We start from the raw sequence: 14894 nt of genomic DNA on the forward strand, positions 1-14894 counted from the left end.
TCCAGGTTGGTGAACACTTGGAGGTCTCAATCAGAGTGGACATGGAAATCCTGTGCCCCTTTTCCTATACGTTGCCCTACAGGTCTCTTCCATTTGGCTGTTCCTGAATTGTATCCTTTGTAATAAACCAGTAATCTAGTAAGTAAACTTTTGGCCTGTGTTCTGTGAGACGCTCTAGCAAATTATCAAACCCGAGGAGAGGGGCATGGGAACCTCCAATTTAGAACCAGTTGGGCAGAAGCAGGAGTGACAATCTGTACTTGGGACTGTGTCTTAAGTAGGGGGATAGGATAATTTTGTGAGATTGAGCTCTTAGTCTGTGGAATCTGATGCTAATGCCACGTAGGTAAATGTCAGAATTGAGTTAAATTTGTAGGAAAGCCAGCCGGTGTCCTCTAAAATACGAAAAATTGCTTGGTGTGGGAAAAACGCCCCACATCTGGTGTCAGAAGCATTGAGTAGCACAGAGGACTTTTTTCCCTTTACAAAATGATGGCAATGAGTACTACGATGCGGTAGACAAGATAATTTCGTGTCCTATAATCAACAAGCCCCCATGAAACCAGGAAGGCACTATAACGATCACCATTTTACTGATTTTACCAAAAAAATTCTGGAGCTATAACACAGTTATTAAATTGCAGTGCATTAAGAAGGATTTCAAAGCCCATGCCAGTATTCTTCCATTGCATTCTGCAAAACCCAGGGCTTTGTGAAAATGTCCTAGAGGCGGGCAGAAGAGGCATGAGTGAGGCCAAGTCTGCAGCATTCTGGACCCAAAACTGCTTTTACCTGTTTTATCTCTTGAGATTCTACAGAAAAAAAATATTTTAAGAAAGGTTCTCTTGCTTAATAAGTATGAAAACCACTGTTCTAGGATATTGGTCTACTAATCCTACTGATTCCCCTCCTCTTCAGCTTCATGTTACACTTGAGTGGCTATAGCCAGAATAGCGTATTAAGTAAACTCCTATCTCTAACTCTGCCACCCATCTCGGCATGGAAGTTGAAAAGAAAGTAACCCTGAGCATTGGGAAATGCAAAGGATTTATGCATATTGTAAAAATCTGCTCTACATAGTCAGGCTGTGAGAGTTTCAATCACTGTTGATCACCATGACACAAGTGAACACAGAAAATAACATGACTAATATTTTTAAGCAGACCTGAAATTAAACGTTGAAATCAGCATTACCCCCTTTGTGTTATTCACTGTCTACCTGTGCTAACAGGGACATGCAGCTATTTAAATTTAAATCAATTCAAATGCAATAAAATGTAAAAGCCAGTCCTTAGTTGTGCTAGTCATGTTTCAAGTGCTCAGTAGTAAAATTCTACATAGCCAAATAAATTCAATTAAGCTATCTCAGTCAAAGTACTCATACCTTGTAGTTTTGACTGTATTGTTCTTATCTCTTCAGTTTGGTTTTGGTTGATCAAACGAAGATTCTGATTCTCCAATTCCAGCTAAAAGAACATAATGGTATTCTTTTATACAGGAATAATACTTTAAAAATATATTAGTAAAGTATAATATTTAGAAAGTGTTAATACTTAATCACACATAAGCATAATACAAAAGAACTGATAAGCAAATATCATATGAATCAAAATAGGTTATCAACCTAGATAATTATGGCTTCAATGTGCATTTTTTCCAGAACTAAGAGTTTTAAATGTTTTCACCCACTGTGCCTTTTCACTATAAAATTATTTTAAACCACATTATTTCAACATTTAATCTGCCATATAAACTAAACAATGTGTACTTCTCAGATATTGAACACATAATTTTATGATATACATATATGTTCTATAGTTATCTAATTAGAACTAAAATTATCTGACTAGAAAGCGGCTACTTACACTGATTACCATGAGCCTATCAGTATTTTTCATGTTAGAAATACATTGAACATTAAAAGCTAACTATCTCATGTTTACCAAGAGACAGCAGCACCACCAACTGATCAGAATTTTGTTTCACTCAACTAATTATATACGCTGATGACTTATCTATTTAAAAGAAGTAAAAGTACAGAAAAGGCAAAATATAGCGATAAATACCTCATTTAACTTAACTGTTACCCATTCTTTGATCTTAGCTGCTTTTTCTTCTATTATTTTAGCTTCTTGTATCCTTATTTGTTTCTGAAATAACATTAGCAATTTGTTTAGTTCAAATATAAGCTCACTGGTCTGGAACTGTTACATCATAAATTAAAAAGGCAAATCCACTCAACTTGTTTCCAAGTTAATACTTCTACCTTCAAATCACCAAATAGAGGGGAAAATGAGAACTGCCCAGCAGATACCATAAACCATAAAGGCATATACAAATATTACTAGTTTTAACAACTGCTATTCTCTTTCTCTGAAAGATCATATACTGAAATCAATCCCCTGAGCTAATCAAAAAAGTAAACCATTTCTGGAAATGGTCTAGGGTTTATAACGGGGGGGGGGGGGGGGGGGGGGAGTCAACCAGGTTATGGAGAAGAGAATCAGAATCTCCTCTGGGACATGGCTTGGTTTCTTCTCAAACACTAGCTTTTAAAGATTCAGAAAAAATGTAGATTGAAAACCTCTAGCTCGCATTTACCAACTTTAAAATCTGGTTATGGTCACAAAACTACTGAGAATGTGACTATCGTAAAAATCACAGCCGGTGGGGGCTAGGGGTGATGAAAAGCTTAAAACCACAGATCTAATAAAATACTGATTCCTACAGAAATAAAACTACTGAAAATAAACAATTTAACATATTTAACAATTTCATAGTGGCCATATGTAAGCAATGGTGAATGACGATTTAAGTAAATAACCCTAATGCAGTATTTTTCCTAATAAAATTTACAGCAAACTAAATATTTGATCTCAATAAAGCAGTTTTGAAACAACGCACACATTTCTAAGCAGACAGATTAGCATCAAACATATATTTAAGATATAATGTTCCATCGACATTTCCAACACCCTAACAATCTAAAGCAAAGATTTATCTCAAACATTTTAGAGACAGAAATGTCTGCCGATAACCAAGTGTTTTCAAGTGATAAGGAGCATTGTCACATGTAAATAAGGGTTAGTGCCTTGGAATCACCCAAGACTTAAAGGTGAAAGCCATTTTACATGCATCTTTCGCCAATAAATGTGATGTGATCCAATGGGTTGACCAAATAAGTAAGATTTCTGATCAAAACTTAGAAGTTTAGGCTCGTTGTTTTTAATCTTTGTGATTATGCGTAAATAAATGCACATATTTAGAACTGTTTGATGATTAAATTCTTCCTAACCTGCTCTTCAAGTTGCAGTTCCAAGTTTTGGATGATGTCATCTTTTTCCTGTATTAGGGTCTCCAGATCTTGACACTTTTTATACAACCTCGTCTCTGATTCACTGGTTTGAATATTAGCTGCTTTTAATTTCTCTTCCATAACTTGTACCTAAATTCAGAGAATAAAATATTAAAATTATGCCTGTACTTAATTCATCATAGTATTACATTTACAATTTTATTTAACATGAAATAGGTTCCTAAAACGTATCATTATAAAAGGAAAATACTGAACAGCACATTTTAATGTATTTAACAATTCATAAAGTCTGCACATTATTTTGCCAAGTGATGTTACCAACAGGGGACACAACAGATTCGTAGAATATTGCTATCATATAAAGTAATGTACATGTTTAGCAGAGCAATAATAATATGCAAAGTATTTCATACACGTATAGAATCAGAAAGTTTCCAGCCCTAACTTTTTCATGTTTTAAACTAAATAGGAGTATAAAGTAAGGAAGGTGAGTGGTGAGATAAGACTCAAATTGGATGACCTAGTATAATAACATATTTGGGGGTGGGGATGAATTTAGATGAAAAAGAAACACATATGCCATGGAAAACAAAAGGAAAATAAAAGAACCGTAAGCCCCAATGATGGAATCATAAAAAATAAAAAAGTATGACTATCAAGACATAGGTAGGAGAATGTATTCAGTGAGGGTTTATTGATTCAATAATTTAATAAATATTCAATGAATACCTGCCAAGTGCCAGGACTGTTCCAGGTCCTGGGAAGACATCAGTGAATAAAACAGACCCACAATCTCTACCTGCGTTGAAATTAATGTCTAATGGGTTAGAGAGATCACAAGTATAATAAAGATGTAAAAATCATATAGTACATTGCACAAGATGATAAGGGTAATGGGGAAAAATACAGCAAGATAAAAGTGTGCTTGGGGGTTGAATAGTGCATCAAATTTAATATCTAAGATATATTGGCTCTGCTTGGTTTTCTGTAAAACGCATTTGGCATATGAAATCTTAGGGATGTGTAAGTGTTAATGATAGTAAGAAAGAAAATAAAGTACTGGGCACTCTATATAATATTAAGACTTGTATTGTATATACTCCAAATAGGTAAAAATGTAATTTTTAGCAATGTTTCAGATTATAGGGGCAAAAAAGAAGAATGTGTAAAAGCATTTAAGAAATTAAAGATTATAGTTACAATGAAAAATCTTAAACTATCAAAAACACCTTTGAAAAATCACAATAAGTCCTTACTTAACGTTTAAAAATACTTAATGAGGGCTTTAAAGAGGATGATGTTAAGGTTAGTTTGGTTTTGCTCTTTTAACCATGAATACAAGGTTTCATCTGTGGGTTCACTGTATAACTATAAATTCAATTCAGGGGCCAAAAGTGCCCTATTTAAATACCACCCACATGGCTGAAAACTATGAAAATAAAAGATCATACATAAGAGAAAACGGATTCCACTATCCAAATGATAACTTTAGGAGTTTGATTTTTAAACATAATATAGCAGGCTTTCTGCAGGAACTGCAGATCCAGAGGTCAAGGACAAAGGTCTACATTAGAGAGAGATGCTGCCATGAAAAACAGCTGGAGCAGGACACAGAGCTGGACAGTCAATACCAAGAATCAATCCTAAGATGGTACAGCCAGTTCCACACAGGGCATTCTGTAGCTTTTGAAGCAGAGAGAGAAGAGCAGACATCAAGCCCAAAAATGGTAGTTCTCCTCTGAGAATACAGTAATAGATGAAGGGGAGCAAAATATATCACCCCAAAATATGCGACTTTGGCATATAGATGATTTGAATTCAAGTTACTTGAGAAACAGCCAGTGCAAGAAGGACACCCGACCCTTCTTTGTCCCCTAAAAGCAGGAAATAAATCTCCAATATGGAAGGTACCCTGTTTGTATAAGAAACCCTTCTTCAGGCATCCTTATCACTAGAATAAGGAATTCAGGGCTGAGAAGGCTGTATAAACAAATCTTATTTCTTCAATAATCTAGTGAAGCCCAAACCCCTTTGTCTTGTCAATTTTTCACAAATGTATTATTTCCTTGTCTAAAAGGTATAAAATCCACCTGCTTTGGTCACTTCTTTGAGTCTCCTATTTTTATGGTGCTCCCATACGTAGAAAATTACATTTGTTTTTCTCCTGTTAATCTGTCTTACGTCAATTTAATTATTATACCAGCCAAAGAACCTAGAAGGGAAAACATTTTTTCACTTCTATAAACCTCAGGAAAATCAAGAATAACAGAATAAGAATAGAAATAAATATTACCAAACCCTACACCTACAACCTCCTTTTATTAAGTCAGACATGAAAGGCTGCCACATAAAGCTGTGCTATTATTGCTTAGAAAAGGTCTATGATGCTGAGACACTGTGATTTGGGAGTAGTCTTCTTCCCTGAAAAACGTACTCAATTTGAAAGGTGTTCTCGTCTTATGAATGCATGCCACAGTCAGAGCTCCTCGGATCATCTTTGCCACGTGCAACTGTTTGAATCGACAATTACTTTTGGATAACCACTTTCCTAAGCAAGAAAAAATACTGGCAAAAATGGCAGAGTCTCTTAGGGAGCGTGATCACAAAGTAGTTACAGGCAACCTACTTGCCAACTGGTCCTGTGAGGACCAAGTTCCACAGGATTCACCAGCCTTCCTCGGTAATTGGTATGAACAAGAAGTCTACATAAAAGTAAAAGGCCTATAGAAAAACCAAGCAGCCTTTTAAAATACCTTACCACAAGTCCATGAAAAATAGCCCAGTTCTTTCTCAATTCATTAACCTGAACCATATAGGAATTTTAACTACTCAAAGACTGGCCAATAACAAACATATATGAATTCAAATTGGTTGTTAAAGAAACTCTTGCCATTGCCAATACGTGGCTATCCCCCAGCGAAGACTACTTCACGCTTTTAGGCCACCTTTCCCCTTTACTTCCAGGAGAGCCCCTGGTTGCATCCACCTACCTCTGCACACTTCTCAGCCACTTCTCCAAAGCTTTTGTGGAGTCTAAGGTTCCTAAGCTATTGCACAGTAAAGGGTTAACTGAGCAGATGGGGTGTTCACACCTTTTCCAAAGAAAGGATGGGCCCTTGACTGGCTCCTGGGAAATAACCTCTGAGCCCTTCAAATATCCTGTCTGATAAGACTGTCCTTATGTACCTGAGATATTGGGCCACACCAGATAACAATTCAGTTGATGGTAGGTGCCTTCTTTCTTCATTCATTAGGCTAGGACCTGGGGTCCTAGGCCATGCTGTATCACTTTGACCTATGGAGGGGCCTGGAGACAGTAGCTAAGGTCAGTCACATGTGCATTCCATGCCTACGAGATTGACCCCCTGGCCAATCAAAATTCTGGACACCAAGGCTTGGATGAACTTCCCAGGTTAGTGATACTTCATACCTGTTGTCACACGTCATTGATGGAATAATCAAACACATCCCTGTTGTAACTCTGCTGTGAGAGGGCAACTGGAAGTTCATACATGGGTTCTCCTAAAATTTGCCCTAGGTGCACTTTTCCTTTGTTGATTTTAATTGGTATTGTTTCACTGTAATAAACCATAACCGTGAAGGTAACAGTTCTTCTGGGTTCTGTGGTGAATCATCAAACCTGAGGGTAGTCTTGGGGAACCTGACACAACTGCAGTATATTTTCCATTTTCCTGCCCATCCCGAAGAAGGAAGGAGCTGCAAATATTGTTCCCATTGTAAATACCTATATCAACATTTCCTTCTTCTAATTTCTAACCTCATCACCCCCACACAGGTAGTTAAGATGCAACTGTATTTTTGAGTGAGAGCTGAAACCTATTTCTATCCATATACAGCAATGGATGACGAAGATACCTGGTCATCCAAAATAGAAGGAAGAAAGGAATTTTAGGAGCATTTTGAATCCCAGGCTATTTTGCAGTTATTTAACATTTATTGCAAATTAATTAATCATTCTAATCATCTTAAACACAACTATTTTGGCATAGAGCTTCATAATTTATGTAGTTAGGCCAGAACCATTCTCACTGAAGGTGAAAATGAAACAGCACTGGATAAAGTAGTTTTCCATGTAATGAAGTAACTCATCACAAGGTCCTGGAGAGTAGGATGACCGATTAGTAATTATTTAGTAAGATCGAAAAAATGACTTAGATACCAAGAACCAATTTTACAGAAAGGCAGATCAGCTCACATATTAGAATGGTCAGAGGGAATTTTATATCCAGCTCCTACCAAGTCTGAAACAAACACAGGCAAGTGATTGCACCCAGGAGAACAGAAGAAAAACACAAACTTCTACAGAAGAAATTATTTCCCCTCTTTGGTTAGCATAAAATAGGGTGGTAGATTGGAAAATGCACCTAATCCGATACTCGAGAATTACTTCTGTGTATCAGTATCTTCCAAATGTGCTATTTGCTGATCTTCTTTCTCAAAAGAACACCCCAAAGTAGTACTATGTTCTTTGTATATACTGCTTTCAAAACTTGTGAACAACAACAATAAAAATGTATTACAACATTAAGTACAAAGATTGCCAAGATTTCTCTGGAAAAATTTGTGATTTTTTTCTGTAGCGAACTTATTTAATGTGTATGCCGGTGATGCCACTCATTAATAAACAAGAAGGAAAATGTACAAAGCTAAAAAGTGTAGACTTGAACTTGTTTCAGCTGACTACTGCTTTTAATAGTGAAACATTCCTTTTTGGTTAATATAAATACAGTTTAAGTCATAGGATATGGCTCAATGACAAAGGACAAACTGAATTTAAGCAACACAAACAGCAGATAGGCCACAGTCCCATGGAAACTGTTAAAGATAGCAAAGGATTCAGTTACTCTAACTTAATAATATTTACTTAATCTTGTGAAGGCCAAAAAAAGTTGATACAATTGGTGCCTGAGAATTCATCTGCTCTCTATATTTCCTTTTAACTTTTATATCCATTATACAGTATTTAAGAAAAGAAAAACTTCGGAAGCATAAAAAATGGGTGCTGAATAAAATTTTCTTTTATTAGTTTCAGGTGTACAAAGCTACATAATAGTTAGACATTTACACCCCTCACAAAGTGATTACCCCCCCCAATCTACTACCCTTCTGACATCATATATCTGTTACAATACCATTGACTATATCACCTATGCTGTACTTTACATTCTGTAAATTCTGTGTGTGTATATATATATATATGTATATATATATATATATATATATATATATATATACACATATATATATTTGACTGTGTGTGTGTGTATACATATTTAATTAAAGTTGACATTCAATATTATTCTACTTCAGCTTCAGATGTATAGTGCAGTGGTCAGGCATCTACACAGTCCATGAAGTGATCCCCCTGGTAAGTCCAGTACCCATCTTGCACCCCACATAATCTTTACAACATTATTGATTATATTCCCCATACTGTATTACATATCCCCATAAATGTACTGTGACTACCAATTTGTACATTCTAATTCCTTCACCTTCTCTGCCATCCCTAACCCCCTCCCATCTAAAAACCATCATTTTTTTCTCTATATCTCTGAGTCTATTTCTTTTTTCTGTTCTTTGGATTCCACGTATAAATGAGATCATATGGTATTTGTCTTTCTCAGTCTGACTTATTTCACTTAGCATAGTATTCTGTAGGTCCATCCATGTTGTTGCAAATGGTAATATTTCATTCTTTTTTTTATGGCTGAGTAATACTCCAACCACAGTTTCTTTATCTACGGTATTTACGGGCATTTTAGTTGTTTGTATATCTTGGCTATTGTGAATAGTGCTGCAATAAACATAGGGGTACATATATTTTTTTTCAATTAGTGTTTTGGATTTCTTGGATAAATACCCAGGAGTGGAATTGCTGGGTCACAAGGTAGTCCTATTTTCAATTTTTTGAGGAATCTCTATACTGCTTTCCATAGTGGCTGCACCAATCTGCAATCCTATCAACAGTGCACGAGGGTTCCTTTTTCTCCACATTCTCACCAACACTTGTTGTTTGTTGATTTATTGATGATAGCCATTCTGACATGAGTGAGGTGGTATCTCAGTGTAGTTTTATTTGCATTTCTCCAATGATTAGTGACATTGAGCATCTTTTCATATAACTGTTGGCCATCTGTATGTCCTCTTTAGAGAAATGTCTCTTCATGTCCTCTGCCCATTTTTTAATTGTGCTGTTTGTTCTTTTGGTGTTGAGCTGTATGAGGTTTTTTTTTTAATAAATTTTGGATATTAACCCCTTATCAGATGTATCATTGGCAAATATCTTCTCCCATTCAGTAGGATGTCTTTTTGTTTTATTGATGGTTTCCTTCACTATGAAAAAGCTTTTTAGTTTGACGTAGTCCCACATTTATTTTTTCTTTTGCTTCCCTTTCCCGAGGGGATATATCAGTAAAAATATTACTAAGGGTAATGTCTGTGAATTTACTTCCTATATTTTCTTCTAGGAATTTTATGGTTTCAGGTCTTACATTTAAGTCTTAAATCCATTTTGAATTTATTCTTGTATATGGCATAAGAAGGTGGTCCAGTTTCATTTTTTTAGCATGTATCTGTCCAGTTTTCCCAGCACCATTTATATAATAGACTGTCTTTACCACAATGTAAATTCTTGCTTCCATTGTCATAGATTAAATGACCATATAGGCATGGATTTTTTTTTCTGGGCTCTCTATTCTGTACCATTGATCTATGTGTCTGTTTTTATGCCAATACCATGCTGTTATGATTACTATACCCTTGTAGTATGATTTGATGTTAGATAGTGTGATACCTCCACTTTGTTTTTATTTCTCAAGATTGCCGTGGCTATTCTGGGTCTTTTATGGTTCCATGTAAATTTTAAGTTTATTTGTTCTAGTTCTGTGAAAAATGTCATTGGTAATTTGATAGGGATTGTGTTGAATCTACATATTGCCTTAGGTAGTATGGACATTTTAACTATTAGGTTGGTGCAAAAGTAATTGCAGTTAAAAGGTTAAAAATAATCAGAAAAACTGCAATTACTTTTGCACCAATGTAATATATTAATTCGTCCTATCCACGAGCATGGTATATGTTTCCATTTATTTGTATGTTCTTACATTTCTCTCTTCAATGTCTTATAATTTTCTGAGTACAGGTCTTTTACTTCCTTGGTTAAATTTATTCCTAAGTATTTTACTGTTTTTGAAGCAATTGTAAAAAGGATTGTTTTCTTAATTTCTCCTTCTGATCATTTGTTATTGGTGTATGCAAATGCAACTGATTTCTGAATATTAATTTAGTTTCCTGGTACTTTACTGAATTCATTTATCAGTTCCAATAGTCTTTTGGTGGAATCTTTGAGGTTCTCTCTATATAATATCATGTCATCTACAAATAATGACAATTTTACTTCCTCCTTTCCAATTTGGATGCCTTTTATTTCTTTTTCTCGTCTGATTGCTGTGGCTAGAACTTCCAGAACTATGTTGAATAAAAGTGGTGAAAGTAGGCATTCTTGTCTTATTCCTGATCTTAAGGGGAATGCTTTCAGCTTTTCCCCATTGAGTATGATGTTAGCTGTGGGTTTATCATATATGGCCTTTGTTATATTGGGATATGATCCCTGTATTCCCACTTTGCTAAGACTTTTATCATAAATGGATGCTGGATTTTGTCAAAAGCTTTTTTTGCATATTGATATGACTATATGATTTTTATTTTTCATTTTTTTAATGTGGTATATCATGTTACTTGATTTGCAGATATTGAACTAACCTTGCATACCAGGAATGAATCCCACTTGATCGTGGTATATGATCTTTTTAATGTATTGCTGAATTGAGTTTGCTAATATTTTGCTGAAGATTTTTGCATTTATGTTCATTAGGAATATCGGCCTATAGTCTTCTTTTTTTATAATGTCTTTGTCTGGTTTTGGGATCAGGGTAATAGTAGCTTCATAAAATGAGCTTGAGAGCCTTCCCTCCTTCTGGATTTTTTGAATAGTTTGAGGAGAATAGGTGATAATTCTTTTTTAAATGTTTGGTAAAATTCACCTGTGAAGCCATCTGGTCCAGGACTTCTGTTTGGAGCTTGTTGATTACTGATTCAGTTTTGTTGGTAGTAATTGGTCTATTCAGATTTTCTGTTTCCTCTTGATTCAGTTTTGGAAGATTGTATGCTTCTAGGAATTTATCCATTTCTTCCTGATTGTCTAATTTGTTGGCGTATAGTTGCTTGTAGTATTTTCTTAAATTTTTGTGTATTTCAGTGGTGTTTGTTGTCACTTCTCTTTCATTTCTAATTTTATTAATTTGGGTCCTCTCTTCTTTTTCTTAATAAGTCTGGCTAAAGGTTTGTCAATTTTGTTTATCTTTCCAAAAAGCCAGCTCTTGGTTTCATTGATCTTTTGTGGGTTTTTTTTTTTTTTTTTTTTTTTTGGTCTCTATTTCATTTATTTCCACCCTGATCTTTATTATTTCCTTCCTTGTGGGCTTATTTTGCTGCTCTTTTTCAAGTTCCCTTAGGTGTAAAGACAGACTGTTAATTTGAGATTTTTCTTGTTTCTTTAGGTAGGCCTGCATTGCTATAATTTCCTCTTAGGATTGCTTTTGCCACATCCCATAGATTTGGGATCATTGTGTTTTCATTTTCGTTTGTCTCAAGGTATCTTTTGATTTCTTACTTAATCTCACTGTTGACCCATTCATTATTCAGTAGAATGTTATTCAATCTCCATGTGTTTGTGTGTTTTCCAGTTTTTTTTCTTGTAACTGATTTCTAGTTTGATAGCACTGTGGTCAGAGAAGAGGTTTGATATGATTTCAATCTTCTTAAATTTATTGAGACTTGTTTTGTGACCTAGCATGTGGTCTATCTTGCAATATGTTCCATGTGCACTTGAAAAGAATGTATATTATGCTGCTTTGGGGTGAAATGCTCCAAAAATATCGATTAAGTCCATCTGGTCTAATGTGTCATTTAAGACCACTGTTTCTGTGTTGATTTTCTGTCTGGAGGATCTGTCCACTAGTGTCAATAGGGTGTTGAAGTCCCCTACTATGATTGTGTTACTGTTGATCTCTGTTTTTATGTTGGTTAATATCTGTTTTATATATTTAGGTGCTCCTATGTTGGGTGCACAGGTACTGAATAAATTTAAAGTATTGTTACAATAAAGAAACATGTACAGATTTCACTAAAGTATACAAAAACTAGGAGATTTTCAAATCTCACTTTTTTGGGGTGGTGGGGGTTGATTTAAGGCAGTCTGTCTAGAATAACCAATAATGGTATGTTACTGCTTAAAAATGTAGCACACAAAATTAAATAACTTTACATATGGTATCCTCAAAGGACAACTTCAAATAAAAAATTCTTCCTAATAACTTATCAAATCTGGTTGAGCCCTGATGGCTAATACTGCCATGGTTTGCTTCCCTTGAATTGGCAGTGGGGATTCTTTTTTTTTTTTTTCTCTTAAGACCCAATGAATCAGAGACAAAAATCCTGAAAAACCACAAATAAAATATACTTTAGTTTAGTTTTCAGAGATAAATCAATTTGCCACATATATGAATTAACTATTTTAACTTAAGAAAAGGCAAAACAAAGCTATTCTCAGTCTCTTTCCCCCCCTATAATATGAGCACTTAAAGGAGACAAAGAAAGGTACGGGGGAGATGGGGGGGAACAGGTAGACAGACATATAGAGACAGCCATGGGTGTAGAGGTAAAGAGAGATGTCACCAGGAAAAGCCAACGTCAGAAAGGAAAAGACAAGAAGGGAGACATGAAAGTCAGAGAGGTAGATAAACAAATGTGTGCTGCAAGGTGTGGGGCTAAACAGGGACATACATGTAGGGCCCAGTACAGAAAAAGACATGTGGTATAGAGTGGCATAAATATGAGTCTTTCATAGGCTATAAGTGACCTTTCACGATTTTACTATTAATTAGTGGCTTTTTTTTATAGATAGAAGTGGAGATACTTTTTGGTCCTATCAGTTACAGAATATAAAAACTAAGCACAGCATAGATCCTTAGCATTACTACCAATACCTAAATATGAGGTTTCAAATAAATATTGGTAATTTTTTAATGTATTTAATATTTAATTTATTTTTAGAGTAGCTGTTGAAATTCTCATGGGTGAAATAATATGATGTCTGGAATTTGTTTGAAAATAACTCAGTGTGGGGTGGGAAGGGAAAAACCAGATGGAAGTATAGACTAACCATAAGTTGACTAATTATTGAAGTTGGTAATAGAGGTTCATTACTATTTTCTCTACTCTTGTAGTGGTTGAAAGTTGGTGAAATAAAGTTCTAAGATTTTCTTTTCAATTATTATTAATTTAAGAAAAATCAAGGATTAGGTTAGACTGGGTTTATTTAGAGATTTGCCAGGCAGGAGCAGCTGGTTAGCTCAGTTGGTTAGAGCGCAGTGCTCTTAACAACAAGGTTGCCAGTTCGATCCCCACAGTTCGAGTCACTGTGAACTGTGCCCTCCACAACTAGACTGAAACAACTACTTGACTTGGAGCTGATGGGCCTTGGAAAAACACACTTAAAAAAATAAATAAAAGTTTAAAAAATTTTTTTAAAAAGAAAAAGAAATTTGTCAGGCCACGAAAACAAGCTACTGTGTGAAGTTAAATCTTTTAGGTGAAAACAAAATTTGGTAGGACTGCAGTCAAATACTACCAAATATAAGAAATTTAATATAAACTTGTTGGAAGAAATAATAATTTTGAAATTCTTGCCTTGACTGAATCTGACTGAGATCTTTTAAAAAATGTGAAGCTATGGACCTAAGAACATTAGACAAACTTTAAGGTTGATGGCCTCATCCAAACTACTCATTCTGTTGTTGGCAAGGCCAATAAAGGGTTAAGTGACTTACCAAAGGTTTGACTTTTCTCCCCCGTACCTATTAACATATTCAATGTAAAATTTTATATATTTTTCCTACTATAACTCTAAGCATTGTTTCACATTAGTAGTATGTATCCTTGGTAATAATTATTTTTCATTGTTTAATACTTCATGAAGTGGATATCATTCACCTATTTATTCTCCTATAATATGACATTCATATGACTTCCAATTCTTTATTACTATAAATAAGGTTGCTATGAACATTATTTATATACAAAACTTCATTATGGTTAGGATTACCGTAAAAGTCATATTTGATTTTCTCAAAAAACAAGACTTCATAACAAAAGTATGTTTGTCCTTTTGAAAATCTGTTAAGGGGCAAAATAAAGCTATTTTCTCCATTTACTCCGTGGCTCCAGCTCATGAGCAGTCAAAATGCTAAGATATAGAAGAGGGCTGAAGACTATTTTGAGGATGGTTTTGGGCAAAACAATGTTTATATTGGTAGAGGCAGAAAAAAGATATTTTTAACTAAAATTTACCCTACCTGTTGAAAAGCTTTTTCTGCTTGCCGTTCAGCATCAATAACTTGTCTCTCAAGCTGTTGCATCTGTAAAGTAAGGAAAAATACAAATATATATATATATATATATATACTCGAATTTCCCTTTTGAAAGGGATTTAGAA

At 34.8% G+C, this 14894-nt stretch overlaps 1 protein-coding gene across 8 annotated transcripts in view; it reads right to left on the bottom strand.

Moving 5' to 3' along the window:
* Positions 1–14894, bottom strand: part of PLEKHH2 (pleckstrin homology, MyTH4 and FERM domain containing H2) — a 92094-nt gene that overhangs the window by 61308 nt on the left and 15892 nt on the right. For 5 of the 8 annotated variants that reach the window (XR_016020465.1, XM_019748641.3, XM_088796186.1 and 2 more), the window contains exons 3-6: positions 14755–14817; positions 3296–3445; positions 2067–2150; positions 1385–1466 (exon numbers count right to left, since the gene is read on the bottom strand). Coding sequence is in view for 7 of the 8 variants with exons in the window: in XM_019748641.3 (XP_019604200.3) it covers positions 1385–1466; positions 2067–2150; positions 3296–3445; positions 14755–14817 (379 nt within the window). In the remaining variant the exon portion in view is untranslated. The remainder of the gene's footprint in view (positions 1–1384; positions 1467–2066; positions 2151–3295; positions 3446–14754; positions 14818–14894) is intronic. The other 3 variants (XM_088796190.1, XM_088796188.1, XM_088796187.1) reach the window with 2 other exon arrangements.

This window comes from Rhinolophus sinicus, chromosome 2, assembly GCF_057876585.1.
Source record: "Rhinolophus sinicus isolate RSI-liver-muscle chromosome 2, RSI-T2T, whole genome shotgun sequence".
NCBI classification, from domain to species: Eukaryota; Metazoa; Chordata; class Mammalia; order Chiroptera; family Rhinolophidae; genus Rhinolophus; species Rhinolophus sinicus.